The sequence below is a fragment of the Phyllobates terribilis genome, unplaced genomic scaffold (genome assembly GCF_046119375.1).
Source record: "Phyllobates terribilis strain yellow unplaced genomic scaffold, ASM4611937v1 Scaffold_3__8_contigs__length_932513732, whole genome shotgun sequence".
Taxonomy (NCBI): domain Eukaryota; kingdom Metazoa; phylum Chordata; class Amphibia; order Anura; family Dendrobatidae; genus Phyllobates; species Phyllobates terribilis.
In genome coordinates this window covers 380,867,374-380,884,520 of record NW_027362763.1, presented here as the reverse complement: position 1 = coordinate 380,884,520, position 17,147 = coordinate 380,867,374, and the positions used below count along the sequence as shown (strand labels likewise).

The 17,147-nt window shown below is 45.6% G+C and overlaps 1 protein-coding gene across 1 annotated transcript in view; it reads left to right on the top strand.

Moving 5' to 3' along the window:
• COL21A1 (collagen type XXI alpha 1 chain) overlaps window positions 1–17,147 on the top strand; it is a 475,958-nt gene that overhangs the window by 319,358 nt on the left and 139,453 nt on the right. Inside the window, exons 15-17 of the mRNA XM_073675431.1 lie at window positions 7,315–7,368; window positions 10,331–10,384; window positions 10,472–10,525. Coding sequence (XP_073531532.1) covers window positions 7,315–7,368; window positions 10,331–10,384; window positions 10,472–10,525 — 162 coding nt within the window. The remainder of the gene's footprint in view (window positions 1–7,314; window positions 7,369–10,330; window positions 10,385–10,471; window positions 10,526–17,147) is intronic.

Sequence of the window (17,147 nt, the reverse complement as noted above, 5' to 3'; positions counted from 1 at the left end):
TTTCAGGTTCCTCCTCCGGACACTGTGCAACGTGTGTCCGGGAAAAGTACGACAGTCTCTCAGAAAAACTCTGGTTTTCTTATAAAACCGGTAGGGGGCGCTTTAGGACGCGCAACTATATACAGGGGAAGTTGGAAGTTGGCCGCTCTCAGTCCTCGGCCAGGTAGAGGGAAGGGAATGGCTGCTCACAGTCCTCAGCCTGTAGGATGAAGGGGTTAACGGGTAAAACAGTTCACTGGTCCCAATGGGGACTATTTTAGCAGCAACAACAGTTCCAGTTTCAGTTCCTTTATACCCTGATTGGGTAACTATTTACAACACCTGCTCTGCCGCACTCAACGGCGTCTTCCTCCTGCTCTTTGCTTATAGCTGGTTGTTACTTCAGACCCGTCCGGGTCCTCTTGCTCCTCCTCTCCGTACCGCAACTCCTCCTCCGTCAAGCGGTGTACGTGGAGGGCGTAAGGTCCTTTGGCACACTTGTGCCGGGTGAAAGTGACTTCGTCTCCGACGTAGAGGTCACGGCCTTTGTGACCTTCCGGCAGGTGGGACTCGACGTCTCTGCGGGTCACAAAAACATCACCGCGGTTGTTACGGTCCCGAATAAAGCCCCACCCATGCTGCGGGTTGAACTTTATCACTGTCCCGATGGTGCGGGGACAATGCGCTGCACGGGGGTTCCTCCTAGTCCGGCTCTTCTGCTCCGCGCTCTGGATTTGGGCCTGTTGTTCTCTGACCCGCCTCTCCTCCCGTTCTCTCTTAAACTCTGCCAGCTGTTGACGGCAACACTCTGTACGTTCAGCTGCGGCTGCCCGAGTTTCTCCGGTGAACCCCATCAAATCTTCTCCCGTGGGGTCCCACACGAATTGGGCTTCTGCTAGAGGAGGCGAGACCCGAGCCACGGGCTTCGGAGTCGGGATTAGGGGCTCACACAAGGGCCCTAGTCTTTGCTGCCGCTCCAGCTCAGGGTACCCTTCGGGCCAGATGAAGGGCCGCCCGTCCGGCCATGTGAGCTGGCCGAAGAGGTCCTCCCCCAGGTGTGGCACCCTAGGTATTGCGGGCGCGGGCGCGGTGGTGGTGGCGCCCGGGTTGCCCAGGCCTTGCGGCCAGGCCTGGGGCACCTGGAAGGTGAAGGGCACCGTTAGGACGGCGGCGCCCTGGGCTACCTGGCCTTGCGGCCAGGCCGGAGGCTCCGCGGAGGTAGGGGGCGCTGTTGGTGGTGCGGCGCCCGGAGGTACTAGGCCTTGCGACCAGGCTGGTGGTACTTCCTGCTTTGTCACGCTCCGGGTCGGGGCGCGTGACGTCACAGGGGTCGCTGCGGCGGCTTCCGGTCGGGGCCTAGTCCATGGCGGTGACCTGGCGGTTACGGGCACAGCAGGGGGACTTTCGGGCTCTGCGACGGGGAGCTGGGGCAGGTGAGCGGTGTCACGGCTTGGGGTATAGGCGTCCCCTTTACCTGCCTCCATGCGTTCGGCTCCCTCCTCGGCGCCGTCTCCGGCCTTGGGTCCTCCTGCGCCATCCTCAGAGGCGGTCTGCTTCCTCTTCCAGGGTAGCGTGCTCCGCTGACTGGTCTCTGCGTGCTGAGCCATCTCCCGGCTCCACTCCGCCAGTATCTCCCGCTGTACCCGGGCCATCCTCCGTGCGAGGCCCTCCAGGGCAGTCTGTGCACACTCCCGGTCTCGGGGGAGCTGCGCTAGGATCTCCGCTAGACCTAGCGGGGTTGTGGACTCCAGCAGGCTCCTGACCATCGGGTCGGTGCTGCTCTGCTCTGCTTCCGGCAGGCTCCTGGCCAGCGGGCCGGTGCTGCTCTGCCCTCTTTCCTCGGTCTCTAGCAGACTCCTGGCCAGCGGGCCGGTGCTGTTCTGCTCTCTTTCCATCTCCGGGTGAGCTTTTCTGCTGCTCCTTTCTAGGCTTCCTGCCTCCGGGTGCGCTCGCTCCAGACTGCTCCAAGCGACACCCATCTTTTCTCTTCTCTTTCGTCTCCTCCCACTTAGAGGGCGGTCCCGGGGCAACTCGGTGACTGTCAGCTCCAGGGGGAGTTCTTTCACGCTGACAGACACCTCCAGCATCACAGTCTCTGTTGGTGGGGGCGGTTTCCACTTTTGGCGCCATTTTCTGTCCTGGCCCACGATGGGAGGTGGCCTCCTGCCCTCCTTTGGCACGCCCATAATGGCGTCCGCTGCTCTTCCAAGGCGGGAAATCTGCGGTTTTGGCGGGAAGCGTCGCCCAGTGGCGGGAAACTCTGCAGATGGCGGGAACAAGTTGGAAATGGCGGACAATCGGCGGGAAACGACTGGTGATGGAGTCCGATGGCGTGGACCCTCCGGAACCGGCGGGAGACTTCTTTCTGAGGTAAACTTGCACTTTTCTTCAGGCACGCAGTACCCGGGTGTTGCGGGCACGTAATCCTGCCGACTACGCCAAAGTTGACGCGCCCCCTGGGACATATTCCTTTTTGAGGGGAATACCCGGCACCGGATCAGATGGGGGGGTTGTAGTCTCCGAGCGGCTGTGACCCGGTCCCGTGCCCAGGGTGTCAAGCTAAGTGTTATGTGGCAGTCCTACAGATGTTATTAAAGTTCTTTTGTGTCGACTACGCCACCCGTTGTGATGCGGTCACTGTGGCCGCCGCTGCTGCAGGGTCCGCTGAGGCTGATGGTGGATGCGCAGCTTGGTGAGATAACCCCCAACGGGAGGGGTATAGCCTCAGAGGGGACAGGCGCAGAGGATGGGGGTTGTGGTGGTGCGATGCAGCCGGCAATGAAGACAGACTCGGGTTGTGCAGTTAAGGGTGTTTACTTACTGCTGATGTTGTACTGGTCACTCCAGCTGCTAGTGACCACCCGAGCCGTGCTGCGTCCACCAGGTCCTGGATCCGGCCAACCCCCAAACAAGTCCGGAGCGTGGCCCTGAGCTCTCCCTCTGTCCTTTCTTCAGCCGTCCCCACCAGGGATTCACCTAGGTCCAGCTCCCTCGGGCCTTCTTTTGGGACACCCTTGGCCCTGGGTTCCCTGACCCTTCATGTGGTTTGCCTTCAGGGTGAATGTAGTGGGTGACCGTGACAGACACTGCCCACGGTCTCCGGTCTCTGGCTGGGGATTGTTTTTGCCCCCACCAGCTTGGGTTCCGGTACCCTCTTGCTGACTCCTCACCCGGTGCTCTAATTTGGGTTCTTGGGTCCCTTCAGTCTTCCCCCTCTGGGTCTTTCTCTTTCTTTCTCCTCTCTCTCTCTCCAGGGCTGCTGTTTCCTTCTCTCTCTCCAACTGACTTGTTCTCAGCGTCTGACCCTGATCTAAGTTGGTGCCCTCCTTATATATCCCTCTATGTGTGAGCTCAGGTGACCAGCACCCAATGAGCTCCTATCACTACCCAGACTGCTCCCCCTATCTGCCCCTACACTACATGGGATGTACCACCCCCCTCCCACTCCAGCCAGGAACAGGCTCGGTTGTACCTGCACATTTCTAAGTGGGAGTACCGTCGGCCTGCTCCTCTGAAATGGGATGTATGTAGTGCATGCAGTCTATCTGAGCTCAGTTCCACACTCCTTCCTTACCCGGGAGTGGAATATCACACCTCTGGGTTGAGGTGCAATACCCCTGTAGCAGCCGAATCCTCAGGGTGCTACACCCCTATCTCCTGCTGTCTTCAGATTACATATAAAAAACCTACTGACAGATTCCATTTAAGACTGTATTACATCCCATAAAACAGTTGTTGGCTGACATAATTAAAATACATTTTTGGGCCAATTTATTAATGATAAAGCATTTTGCACCAATGGAACTGGAGAGTATAGCTGACAAGATCTGCATCTCATTTATTTAAAAGGACGCATATTAAAAAAACACTAAACTCAGAAAACACAAATGATTAAATTGAACAGAATATCTTCTCTTTATCTGCACCTTCACTTTGATCCAATTTTGGCTCATAATGTAAATACAATTAACAAATATACAGTACAGACCAAAAGTTTGGACACACCTTCTCATTTAAAAATTTTTCTGTATTTTCATGACTTTGAAAATTGTACATTCACACTGAAGGCATCAAAACTATGAATTAACACATGTGGAATTATATACGTAACAAAAAAGTGTGAAACAACTGAAAATATGTCTAATATTCTAGGTTCTTCAAAGTAGCCACCTTTTGCTTTGATGACTGCTTTGCACACTCTTGGCATTCTCTTGATGAGCTTCAAGAGGTAGTCACCGGAAATGGTCTTCCAACAATCTTGAAGGAGTTCCCAGAGATGCTTAGCACTTGTTGGCCCTTTTGCCTTCACTCTGCGGTCCAGCTCACCCCAAACCATCTCGATTGGGTTCAGGTCTGGTGACTGTGGAGGCCAGGTCATCGGGCGTAGCACCCCATCACTCTCCTTCTTGGTCAAATATCCCTTACACAGCCTGGAGGTGTGTTTGGGGTCATTGTCTTGTTGAAAAAATATCAGAAAAATCTTTAAATGAGAAGGTGTGTCCAAACTTTTGGTCTGTACTGTACATAAAAAAATCTTCCCTTTGTGTACCAGAAGATCAGCCATTTCCTACATTCTCATCTTTGCTATTGTATCACTGAAGGACTATTTGCTCCAGAGGGAGCTTCTGTCTCTTACATTTCTGTAAAAGAGTCAAAGATGTAATTTACTTACATTAAAAAGTGTCCTAGTTCTGCTCATTCACCTCCATGTTGTGTGACTCAGCTAGCAGTGTTGTGATCTGGCTCTGATGATGACGTCTTGTGTATTGCTCACATCACATGTGTTAGGGCAGGGCTGTCAAACGCAAATACACAGAGGGCCAAAATTAAAAGCTTGGACAAAGTCGCGGGCCAACTTGGTATTTATTAAAAAATGTCTACAATTGAGAAAGTTTTTCCTTATCATGAAATATAATGATGAAACTTTTCATATGGAAACAAACTTAAAGGGGTTGTCCAAGAACAAAGTACATTTTAATTAATAAATCTTAGCATATTGGAATAAAACAGTAAGTTATGTAAGAGCAGTAAAAAAAAATATGGCTCAATGGCCTAATTTAAATAAGTAATAAAAAAGGATAAAAAATATTGAGTAATGCAGATAATAAAGTATGATGCCTACATAAGTGCCCCCCAAACACAGTATGATACCCCCACAGTGAATTCCTCAACAGTACCCTCCACACGCAAGGTATGATTACCCTATTGTACCCCCCCCCTTTCAACCCACTGGCAAAGTATGGTGACCCCATCACAGTATGAATCCCCAACTGTAATCCCCACACAGTATAATGGACCCCACAAAGTCCTCCATGCAGTATAAGGGTATGTGCCCACGTAGCGTTTTAGAAGCGTATTTGATGCGGAATTTCCGCAGCGGAAACGCTTGTAAAACGCTTGGTAATCCGCACCCCATGGTCCCCAATGAGAATCCGCAAGTTCTATGCCCAGCCTGCGGATTTTTCCGCAGCGTTTTTGATGCGCACAAAAATCCGCAGCATGTCAATTAATTTTGCATTTCCGCATGCTGAATTGCCTTTGCAATGCAATAAAAAACGCAAGGCAATTCCGCATGTTGAAAACTCGCGATAAACGCTTGCGAAATTCTGCATGCATTTTTCCGGGAAAGGACATGCGGAAATGAAGCGCAAATTTTGCGCTTCATTTCCGCAACGTGGGCACATACCCTAAGGGCACCACATAGTCTGTCATACAGTATAATTGGCTCTATATTGCCTTCTATACAGTACAATGGCCCCACATAGTGTTCCATAGAATATAATGGCCCCACAAAGTCCTCCTTACAGAATAAGGGCATCACATAGTGCTCCATACAGTATAATGGCCCCAAATAGTGCTCTTTATAATGGCCCTACATAGTCCTCCATACAGTACAATGGCCCCACATAGTCCTCCATACAGTATAATGGCTCCACATAGTTATCATCCATACAGAATAATGGCCATGTCTGGGGTCGCGGGCCAAATATACTCACCATGAGGGTCAGATTTGGTCTGCTGACCAGAGGTAGACTTGTGTTAGAGGCTCCCAAACCCTGGCAAATAGAAGATATCATCAAAGCCATTTGAAAACTAGCAGGAAACATGCATGTGTAGACCAAGCACACAATGCCTGGGTCCATAAATCCATACATGTGTAGTAAATACAAGGAAGCATTTCTTGTCCTACTATTTTGACCGAGAGCACAGTGCATGCCAAAAAATGTAGTTTCATCATGTAGCTGATATGATACAGCCTGCAAATGCAGCATCTGGATGAAAGCAATATCACACACCAGGGATTCAGATCACTGTAAAGACTGGTATGGACTTGTTTATTAGCAATACACAAAAGTTATTGCAGATTTTAATTAGGGAGACCTTGAAAAGAATCATTGCTAATTTTTTAAGTGGATAAATTATTTCAGAAATTTACCTTTCTTAATAAGGCTAAACCTCTGCTGCCAAGTCTCGAAGACACTTAATTGATTGCATGAAGAATAAAATAATTTCTCCACTTAGGAGAATAGTTGCTATATTGTAATGTGGAATGTTTTTTTCTAAACATTATCCAAACCTTCTGGATAAGATTTATAGTTGGAAATGCACTACCTTTCAATCTTCCGGCCTCTAATGCTTGAATTATATTGGTTTCCTTAGTAATCTTCTGACATAAAAGGAGGCTTTCATCCACAGAGTTACTATAGTTCCAGCATCATATGTGATTGATTTTGGGAGGACCATAAGGTTGTTTTTGGGCACCAAGCTCCCACAACCTGCTTTATCCCCATTCCTAGAGATTAACATGAAAAGTCCTTGTTTTTTATATCCTCAAATTGTATCCTGAATATTTTATTCTGTACTATCAAATAAAGCAGCATAAAAATTTTCTATTATGAACCACCACAGAAGATGGCGTTACTAAAAAAAAAAAAAATCGAAACAATATTATCAAAAAATATTATTCTACCACTAGTTGCTGTTTTTTTTAAATATGTACAAATTTTTTTTATTTAATTGGACTTCCACATTTGAATAAGGGAAGTCATTTACTCAATAGCTGTGTGCTGTCTGGTTGATAATCCAGTAACTTTATCTCTTAAAATCACCATAAAAGGACTAGCTCTGACCTGAGAGGTGGAAGCAGTTTGATAGCTTTGATCATAGATGCAGAAACTGAATACACAGCGGCTCTGTCTGATGTAAACTCCTACCTTCCTTTTTAAACTTTGTTTAGTATTATAAGATTATAAGGGGAATTACTAGAATAATACCAGAAATGTTTTTAATTTTTTTTTCTCTAAATATGTTTGAAATTTCACTCCATTAACTTAGGGTGAGCGGGGACATAAAGGAGAAAAGGGGTTTGATGGAGTTGATGGAAAAAAGGTAAATCAATTTTTACGTGCTTTATAACATGTTAAGTGCTTGTTTGTAAATATCTGAGAATTTATTTTCTAAAATAATAATTCATGATAATACTTCTCACTTATATGAAGGGAAATGTAGAAATTTTCTCCTAAATATATTAATTTCCTTGTTTAAATTGTTGAAACATATGCTAGGCTTCATTTACATGTTCGTTGTATAGCTTTATGTCAGACAGATGTTTAAAATGAGACTATTAGGGGCATAAAAAGATTTTTGCATACTAACTTGTGCTGAATTAAAGAGGTTTTCCACTACTAATTTCACCCCTTTTCATTTGTCCTAACTCTTTCTAACAATCAGTTTTCTAATATACTTCTATTACCTGTGCTGCTTCTGTAAGCTCATCTATCTGTGGGTTATATGTTCCTCTATTTTGATTTCTGGCTCTGCAACTTGTGATCTGGGGACCGGATTCGGATGAACAGAGCAGGGCATATCATTGGTGGGAGTGGAACTACCTCTCAATGAGTCACAACAGTCTTAGCATGCATGCTCAGATGAGACTCCACTCTCTTCCTCTACCTGTATCCTGCCGATGCTTTGGAGTGCCATTCAGCTGAAAAGTGTTGCAATGATCATTAGAAAGCATATCACAGTGCTTGTCAGCTGAAGGGATGGCACTTCAAAGCTTTGGCAGAGTCAGTCTGCACCATGCATGACTGAGCTCAGATAAGGCTTCACGCTCCTCCTTTGCCTGGATCCTGCTGAAGCTTTGAAGTGCCATTCCTTCAGCTGACAAGCCCTGTGATATGCTTTCTAATAACAAGCAGCACATTGCAGCGCTTGTCAGCTGAAGGGACGGGGCTCCAAAGCAACATCAGGATCCAGGGAAAGGAGAAGAAAAAAGTCTGATCTGAGCATGCATGCTCAGACTGCTGTCACTCACTGAGAGGTAACCCGCCCCACCAGTGACATGCCCTGCTCTGTTCCTTCGATTCCGATCCCCAGATAGCAGAGCCAGAATCACAGCAGAGGACTATAAGACCCATGCAGAGCTCAGCTGACAGGAGCGGGGCAGATAATAGGAGTGTATTAGAAAAATGATTGGAAGAGTTAGGACAAATGAAAGGGGGTGAAATTAGTAGTGGAAAACCTCTTTAAGGAGAAAAAAAAAATGCATATGCCAAGTCATACATTGCTTCTAAGGCATAATGCCGTGTTTTCTAAGGCACCATACAACAGAACCCATATTGCATTCAGTTTCATCTCTCAGAGCTGTAGGCTGAACTGTTTATGTGAGAGATTTTCCATATATATATACTGGACACATACAAGTGAGGTGTAAACAGAGAGTAATCTGTGTATTCTGCATTTATTTTCTCTCCGCTTTCATTAAATGCCCCTGCTGCTCATCATTCATAGCATGCAGGCTCCCACATTGCTAAGGCAGAATACTGCAGTTGCATCGCCTTCCTCCCTTTTTCTCTATTTTCTAATTACTATTTTACAGTAACAAGATTTTTATTTGGTTGCTGAAGAGATTTGTTACCAGGAAAAGGAGTGTTTATGACTGCTGAAAGTTGTGGAAGCTATTTTTCCTGTTGAAATATATTACAAAATTGTCATAAGATTACATGTAGTGGTGATTAAATAAAAAAGGTCTAATAACACATTAATCTCTTTTTTTTTCATAAATCAATAATACATATGAAAATAAGAAAACTTTGTAATATACAGTATCTTATCAGAGAAATCGACTTCTTTCTTCTCCTGGAGTGATCCTTCATTCTCAATCCACAGGCAAAATCTGTCTTCAGTGAAAATACAGATTTTCCCATTACTGAGATAAAAGATGGCAGTTGGTGCTCAAAAAGTTCTATGGAGAGAGGAGGAGGGAGGAGCTAGAGGCAGACACATAAATTCTGCAATAAGTTTCACTAAAATTACAGTTACACTTTAAATGGAATCTGTCAGCAGATTTTGACTACCTCATCTGAGAGCATCATAATGTAGGGGCACAAACCCTGATTCCAGCAAAGTGTCATTTGCTGTGCTGCTTGCTGTCATTTTTATAAAATTCTTGTTTTATCTGCAGCAGATCTAGCAGTTCTCTGAATGCTGAGCTCTGTATATCCCCGCCCATATCACCGATTGACAGATTTCTGTTTGCACTGTGCATAGGCAGAAAGATGCCAATGAGTGGTGGGGACAGGGTTATACAGATCTTATGAATCCAGTGATAATCTCCTCATAAAACAGTGATTTTATCAAAACAACAGCAAGCAGCCCAGTAAGCAACAAATCATTGGAATCAGGGTCTCTTCCTCTACATTTTGCTGCTCTCAGATTAGGTGGAAAAAACCTAGTGACAGATTCCCATTAAGGATTGGTGTATTTTTAGCCTCTGGACCTTATATCTAGTGTCTATTCCCGATAATCTGTGACTTACCGAACAAAGGACTATGCATAAATTGAGTCATAGGCTCCAATTCATAAAGACTGATGTTTGGTATGCTAGTATTAACAAGGGGGTGCAGGAATAAGATGAGCTAAATTGTTAAGAGGTGTATGTCACTTAATGAATTCAACGGATCTTATCAGCGGCGTGTGCCTCTGTACGCCTTGCCCGAAATGTTACCCCAGTTAAGTCACTTTTGATGAATTTATCGGGTGGGTATTGCTCCATCTCATAATGCCCAGGCTCCTCCCAGGCTCCTTCATCTTTGGAACAACTGGCCGAAAGTGGTGAAAAAAAATTGCAATTTTTTTACACAATTTCATGTTGCACAAGAATTTTGCAACTTTTCTGGAGTAAACACTTTGATGAATCTGGGCCAAAGTTTTTCCTTTTTTACCTAAAGACTTTTCTATAAATATATAACTTCTTCATTAGAAACTCGTGATTTTATTTAAAAGAATAATTTCTCTAGGTTTAATACCAAATGCGAATACCGCTTTATATTACACATTTATTGTTTAGGGTGCTAAAGGAGACAAAGGAAGTAGTGGGTCAGCCGGAAAGCCTGGGAGACCTGTGAGTATATATTTTTAAGTAAAATATTTTTGCAATATTACTGATTGGGTCAATTGGATTTTGATTATCAGTCTTTCATTTTAAAAGGGAGAGCAAGGAATACATGGAAAAGATGGCATGCCAGGCTACCATGGAGAGAAGGTAATTTTCCATATTTCTTTAAATTTAGCTTTGGTTTGAGATAAAATACAACTGCAAGTTGTTAGTGCAAATATCTTTTGTTTATCCTTTGTTTGCTTGTCCTTTTAGTGAGCATGTAGATATTTCAGGAAAATGTTATTACTTGCGGAATTTATCATAAAAATCACAGAGGGGTGAAGGAACAAGGTTGCATAACCATATGTTTGGCATATGTTTGAAAAATTAAAAATTCCCTGAGGAGTCCAGGAATTTAGATGAAACATGTAGGGACACTGGGGATACATGCAGGGGACTGGAGCTGTCCTTGTCAATGAGCTGAGACGTGGTGGTAATTTACAATATTGATTAGGATCCTAAACCCTGTATGAATAAATCTAGCTTCTCTTGTAGAGAGTATGTGCAGTTATCATCTATTCATTATGTACATATCACTTAATCTTTATAGACAGACAGTATCACGATAAGCTCCTTGATGCTCGTATAAATTTCTTTCACGGTTTTTATCTGGCTTAAAGGGAATAGGTAAAATATGCCTGTTGGAGGTAATGCATTTCATTAATATCAGTTTAAATTACTAGCGTTTAACTGTAAAGCGCTGCGGAATATGTTGGTGCTATATAAATAAAGATTATTATTATTATTATTATTAATATTTAGAGATGCATGCCTATATCCAATGGTATTTTCCCTATTAAAGTGCTGTAGATAAACACCTGCTGGCACTTGCAACATGTTGGCTTGTAGTCAATGCTTAGTCATTAAATACATTAAAAAAGTTTTCCAGTTTTAAGTAAATAAGATTATTAACTCTATTATTGAAATAGTTATTGCAGCATGTAAGGAGTTTGACATAGAGATAGTGCTTCATCTGTAACCCCATTGGCCTCCCGCAATGCGATTACTGGATGCCAATAGGTTACCATAACAGGAAAGATATTGTCAGGCCTCAGACTATCTGCAAAGTACAAAAACCTATCAGATTCTACCGGAGGCAGGGGCCAAGAGGCAGGAATAATTCAATGCACTACATAATTAGCGCATTGTTTTATTTAAGTAATCAAAAGATCACATATTCAAGTCCCTTTATGTGACTAATAAAAATAATGTTTTAAAGTGTAAAAAAATTATAAAAAACAGGTATTTATATAATAGGCATACTAACTTGATTAGTGAAAAATTATACAACTTTTTAATATACCATGTATTTCAATTCCTCATTATTTTCAAGATATTTGATGTCTGTTATTCAATAGAAAAAAATGAAAGAGGCCACAAATCAATACATAGCTAGCTTTGCGCACAGCTCAATAGTAGATACAATTTTATTCAATCAAGGCCAAGGTGCCACTAGTTGAGACTTCCATACTGTTTATCAGGCACAGCTGAATGCATAGGCAGATGTAAAGTGTCTAAAGTATAATGAGTGCTTCCTTTTATAGCAGACCTGGACCGGCAGGCCACTTACAGCTAGTGTTGAGCCACCCCCGTAGTGTTCGAGTTCGGTTCGGTTCGTCGAACACCCGTGTGTTCGCCGAACTGTTCGTCGAACACCTTCGAACACCGTTAAAACCAATGGCAGGCAAACAAAAACACATAGAAACACATAGAAAACACCTTCAAAGGTGTCCAAAAGCTGACAAACTGCTCAGAAGACACAACTAACACATGGAAAAGTGACAAGTACATATAGTCATGCGAAAAGAAAAGAGGTGGAGGAGTAAAAGGAGGGGGAGACACAGATATAGGCATGTCATGCCCTTCTAAAATCCAAAAAGTGAGAAGCCGACACGTTCAGTCCGCTCCTGCCCGTGCCACCTCCGTGTCGCCGGGTTTGTGCCAGAGCCGCGGTGAACCCTGACGGCCAGCCCCCCTCTCCCAATACTGGTGCCTGTCCGCTGGTGGGTCGAGCGAGCCCCCCTGTGGTGGAGGCAGCTCTAAGCTTTTTAATTTAAATTGTCTCTCTAATTTGAATAAATACACTTTAAATCCATTTACAAGGATCTATTGGAGGGCAAGTCTCATGCCAGCAGCCGCGTAATTCCAGCTCCAGTAGCGTCCACTAAAGCTGCTGCAGTTAAAAAGCTTTTATAAGGATCGAGCTCGGCTGTCCACCGCAAGGCATCCTACTGCCAGTCCGAGCCCCTATGCCTTGGGGTGCCTCCTGATGCTCTTCACTGAGTATCCCGTGGTCCCGAAGCATTTCCTTTGAAAAAATGAAGTGTCCAAACTACAGGTGGTGTAGCTTGCTTAACAGCCGGGATAATCCGCTGACTAGCAGACCCTGCTACTAGGCACAAAGTATTTCCTGGGCTAGATGCAGTTAAAAATTTGTAATTAGATACTCTCGTTTTATGCTGAGAAAGCATTCCATAGAGTCTCCTGGCACGCCATATATGATTCTCTTAAAAAGCTTGGGGTAGGGGTCTAGGGGACCCTTTTATAGCCAAAATCACGGCCCTGTATCGCAATACGTCACCTAGGCTGAAGATAAATGGAACTGTAGCACCCTGAGGGCTCGGTTGCTACAGAGGTATTGCACCTCACCCAGAGGTGTGATATCTCACTCTCAGGTAAGGATGTAGTGTGGATCAGGACCCGACACCTGCATGCATTACACCACATTGCCGTGGGGCAGGGCGACCAATATGCCCCTGAGATGGGCACGACAGTCCCTGTCCCTGGCTGGAGTGGGGGGAGGGAACACTGAGGAAGGGGAACCCTGTAGTGCAGGAGCAGGGAGGAAGCAGTTCCTGGGTGCATTGAGAAGGGAGTATAAAAGGTGGGCACCATCTTAGTTCAGTGCAGAGAAGTCTGAGCAGAAGTGGCAGGGAGCAGGGGCTCTGCATGAGCTCTGCTCCGGAGGCGGGCCTAGTAACAGAGGCCCAGGCCTGGAAGAGGGAGAAGGAAGGAAGAGGAGCGGAGAAGGCTCCATGAACGAGGAACGAATGGATCTCAGGGGTGCGGACGGGCGAGTCGCCACCGCACGCCCGAATCCACCTGCGTGGAGGCGTCAGGCCAAAGGGGGAGACCGGTCCCCGAAACTAGTGGAGGCAGGAAACGACCCTCAGCTAGAAACAGGAGGCTGTGACATTTTATGTGGCGCAGCCCCTCGCTACACCCGCTAGGAAGGCACCACATAGGGTCAGGGAAACTGGCGCCAAGTTTACCAAGAGGAGGCCCGAGGCAGCCGGACAGAAGGGTTGGTAAGAAAGGCCAGACAAAGGACACACAAAGGGGGTCCTGTGAAGCACTCCAAACTTATCTGGGAGTTGTCTGAGCCCCTCACCTGGTGAGCACAGTACGACGTGGGCAGCCGTTACCTGCAGACGTGGTCTGGATAATAAGAACTGTGAGTAAAGGCCCTGGACTGCATCACTGACTCCGTGTCATTACTGCTGCTGCCCTGCACCATCACCCCCATCCTCCGCATACACTCCCCTGAGGCTATACTCCTCCTGCTGCACCCACAACACCAGCCTCAGCGGTCTGCCCTGGAGCGGCGGTTCACTCTGACCGCAATCCACGGGTGGCGTAGTCGGACATTTAAACATCAAAACCACATAAATAGTTCCGCCACTGGTTTGACCGCCCTGAGCCACGGAACCGGGTTGCCGCCACGGAGACTACAACCACCAGCATCCACCAAAAAGGGTCCGGCTCCGGGTGTCCCAAGGCCCAGGGGGGCGCGTCAGAACATTTTCATCACCTTTCACAATCACCAATGGGACAAGGCAGGGATGTTCTCTGTCCCCTCTCTTATACATCCTAGTGACGGAGCACCTGCTCTCATCAATTCGCCATAACCCCAATATTAGGTGGATTGAGGTGGGAGGCACCGAGTACAAGTGCTCTCTATTTGCTGATGATGTCCTAGTATATATCACTCAATCACATATATCCATCCATGCTGTTATGGCTGAAATAGATCACTTTGTTACATGGTCAAATTTTAAAATCAATGCAGCGAAGTCTGAGGCCCTCGATGTCTCCCTCCCCAAATCCATATAGGATTCCATCCAGTCCAACTTTCCCTTTGCCTGGCCCTCACAGGGTATCAAATACTTAGGAATTCCTATTCATAGAGACCTCTCCCATCTATGTTATCTTAATTTTGGGCCCTTTATTGAACAACTCCATACAGACCACGGTTGGCAAGTTAGAACTGTAAGATTCACTACGTGAACCACTAGTGTTTTGTGGAAAAGCACATGTACACTGTGTTCCAAATTATTATGCAAAAAGTGTTTAGGAGTGATAAGGGAAGAATTTGTTTGTTTGTCAGTTAAACTCATTGATGGTGATGTGTGTCAGGGCTCTTTATATCACTGTAAGCAATTGCAGACACCTGTGCTAATTAGTTTGGCAGGTGTGTCCAATGAAAGGCAAGACTACTTAAGAAGGCTGTCTCACATTATTAAGCAGCCTACATTTTCTGCCAAAATGGGAAAGAAAAAGGATGTGTCGGCTGCTGAGAAGCAACAAATTGTGGAGTGTTTAGGTCAAGGCATGACTACAATCAACATTGTGCGATGATCAGGATGAAGTGTCTTGGCAATCAAGAAGTATGTAGCTGATTCACAGTACACACGTGTGCGTGCTGATAAGGGCAAATTGAGGACTCTTTCCTACAGGCAATTATGTCAGGTTGAAAGAGCAGCGGCAAAAAAGCCTTGTCATAGCAGCAGACAAGTTTTTGAAGCTGCTTGTGCCTCCAACGTCCCCCGAACAACAAGATGCAGGGTCGTTCAGAGGTTTGCAGCTGTGCATACGCCATCCTGTCGACCTCCTCTATCCACTTCACACAAGCAGAAACGGCTCCAGTGGGCCAAACATTACATGAAGACTGATTTCAAAACTGTTTTGTTCACGGATGAATGCCGTGCAGCGCTCGATGGTCCAGATGGATGGAGTGGAGGATGGCTGGTTGATGGACACCCCACGCAAACACGGCTACAGCGCCAACAAGGAGGAGGTGGAGTAATGTTTTGGGCTGGAATCATGGGGAGAGAGATTGTCGGCCCCTTTAGGATCCCTGAAGGCGCTAAAGATGAACTCCATAATGTATGTGGATTTTCTCAAACAGCACTTCCTGCCATGGTTCAAGAAGAAGAACCGTGTATTTCACAGCAAGATCATTTTTCTGCATGATAATGCACCATCTCATGCTGCACATAAAACATCTGCATCTCTGGCTGATATGGGCATAAAAGGGGACAAACTTATGGTGTGACCCCCATGCTCCCCTGACCTCTACCCCATTCAGAACCTTTGGAGCATCATTAAAAGGAGTGTCTATGATGGCGGGAGGCAGTTCACATCTAAGCAACAGCTCTGGGAGGGTATTCTGTCCTCATGCAAAACAATTGAAGCAGAAACCATCCAAAACCTGACAAATTCAATGGACGAGAGAGTTCAGAAGCTCCTTTCGAACAAGGGGTCCTATGTGAAAATGTAACATCACCTAGAATAAAGTTTTGAGTTGAAAACTGTTTGATTTCAGTTTCTAACAACCTGCTAATGCTTATAATTTCAAAAATGACCATTTTTTTGGTCTTTATTAAAATGAAAAGGTTGATCGAAAAGTTTGGGGGATCTAAGAGTGTGGCAACCCAGTAGTCATGATTACTTCGAATTCTGACAATATGAGGGTCATGCTGCAGGTAGTGCAGCAAGAAGGCACTTATGTGTCTTGCGCATCTCGGAGCCCCAAAATTATTTTCCGGGCTAGATGCAGCTAAAAATTATTATTAATTTTAAATCTGGTGAAGCTTTAGTATAGATGGCCTAATAGGATCAGTGCTGCACACTGCTACAAAGCCCAAATTATTTTCCAGTCAAGATACAGATAAACATGATTAGTAATTTTAAATCTGGTGGAGCTTATTATAGATGGCCTAATAGAATCAGTGCTGCACACTGCTACAAAGCCCAAATTATTTTCCAGCCAAGATACAGATAAACATGATTAGTAATTTGAAAGCTTAAAACGGTTGGTAGGGTGATTTTAACCAATCATCAAGCTTTTACTCTCCCCAGGATGACACAGGGGTAGAAAAGTCGTTTCGGATCCATGATTTGTTCATCTTTATGAACGTGAGTCTGTCTACATTATCAGTGGAGAGCCGCGTGCGCTTATCTGTCAGCACACCACCAGCAGCGCTGAACACACGTTCAGACAGAACGCTGGCTGCGGGGCATGACAAGATCTCCAAGGCGTAAGTGGCTAGCTCCGGCCATTTATCCAGATTGGAAGCCCAAAAAGAGCAAGGGTCCAGTGACACAGTCGTGGCTTCAATGTTTACTTGGAGATACTCCTGTACCATCGTCTCTAGGCGTTGACTATGTGTCAGACTTCTTGTCTCCTGTGGCCTTGCAAAGGATGGGCTAAAAAAGTGGTGAAATGATTCCGCAAAATTGATGTTACCAGCAGATACTGTGGTTCTGTTACGGTTTGAGTGCTGAACACTTGACGGTCCCACGGTTGGCAAGTTGGAACTGTGAGATTCACTACGTGCACCACTGGTATTTTGTGGAAAAGCACATGTAAGATTCTGCAACAGTCTCTGCTGATACTCCTACATGCGTGCATCCCTTTCTATGGCAGGAATAATTTCTGCAAATT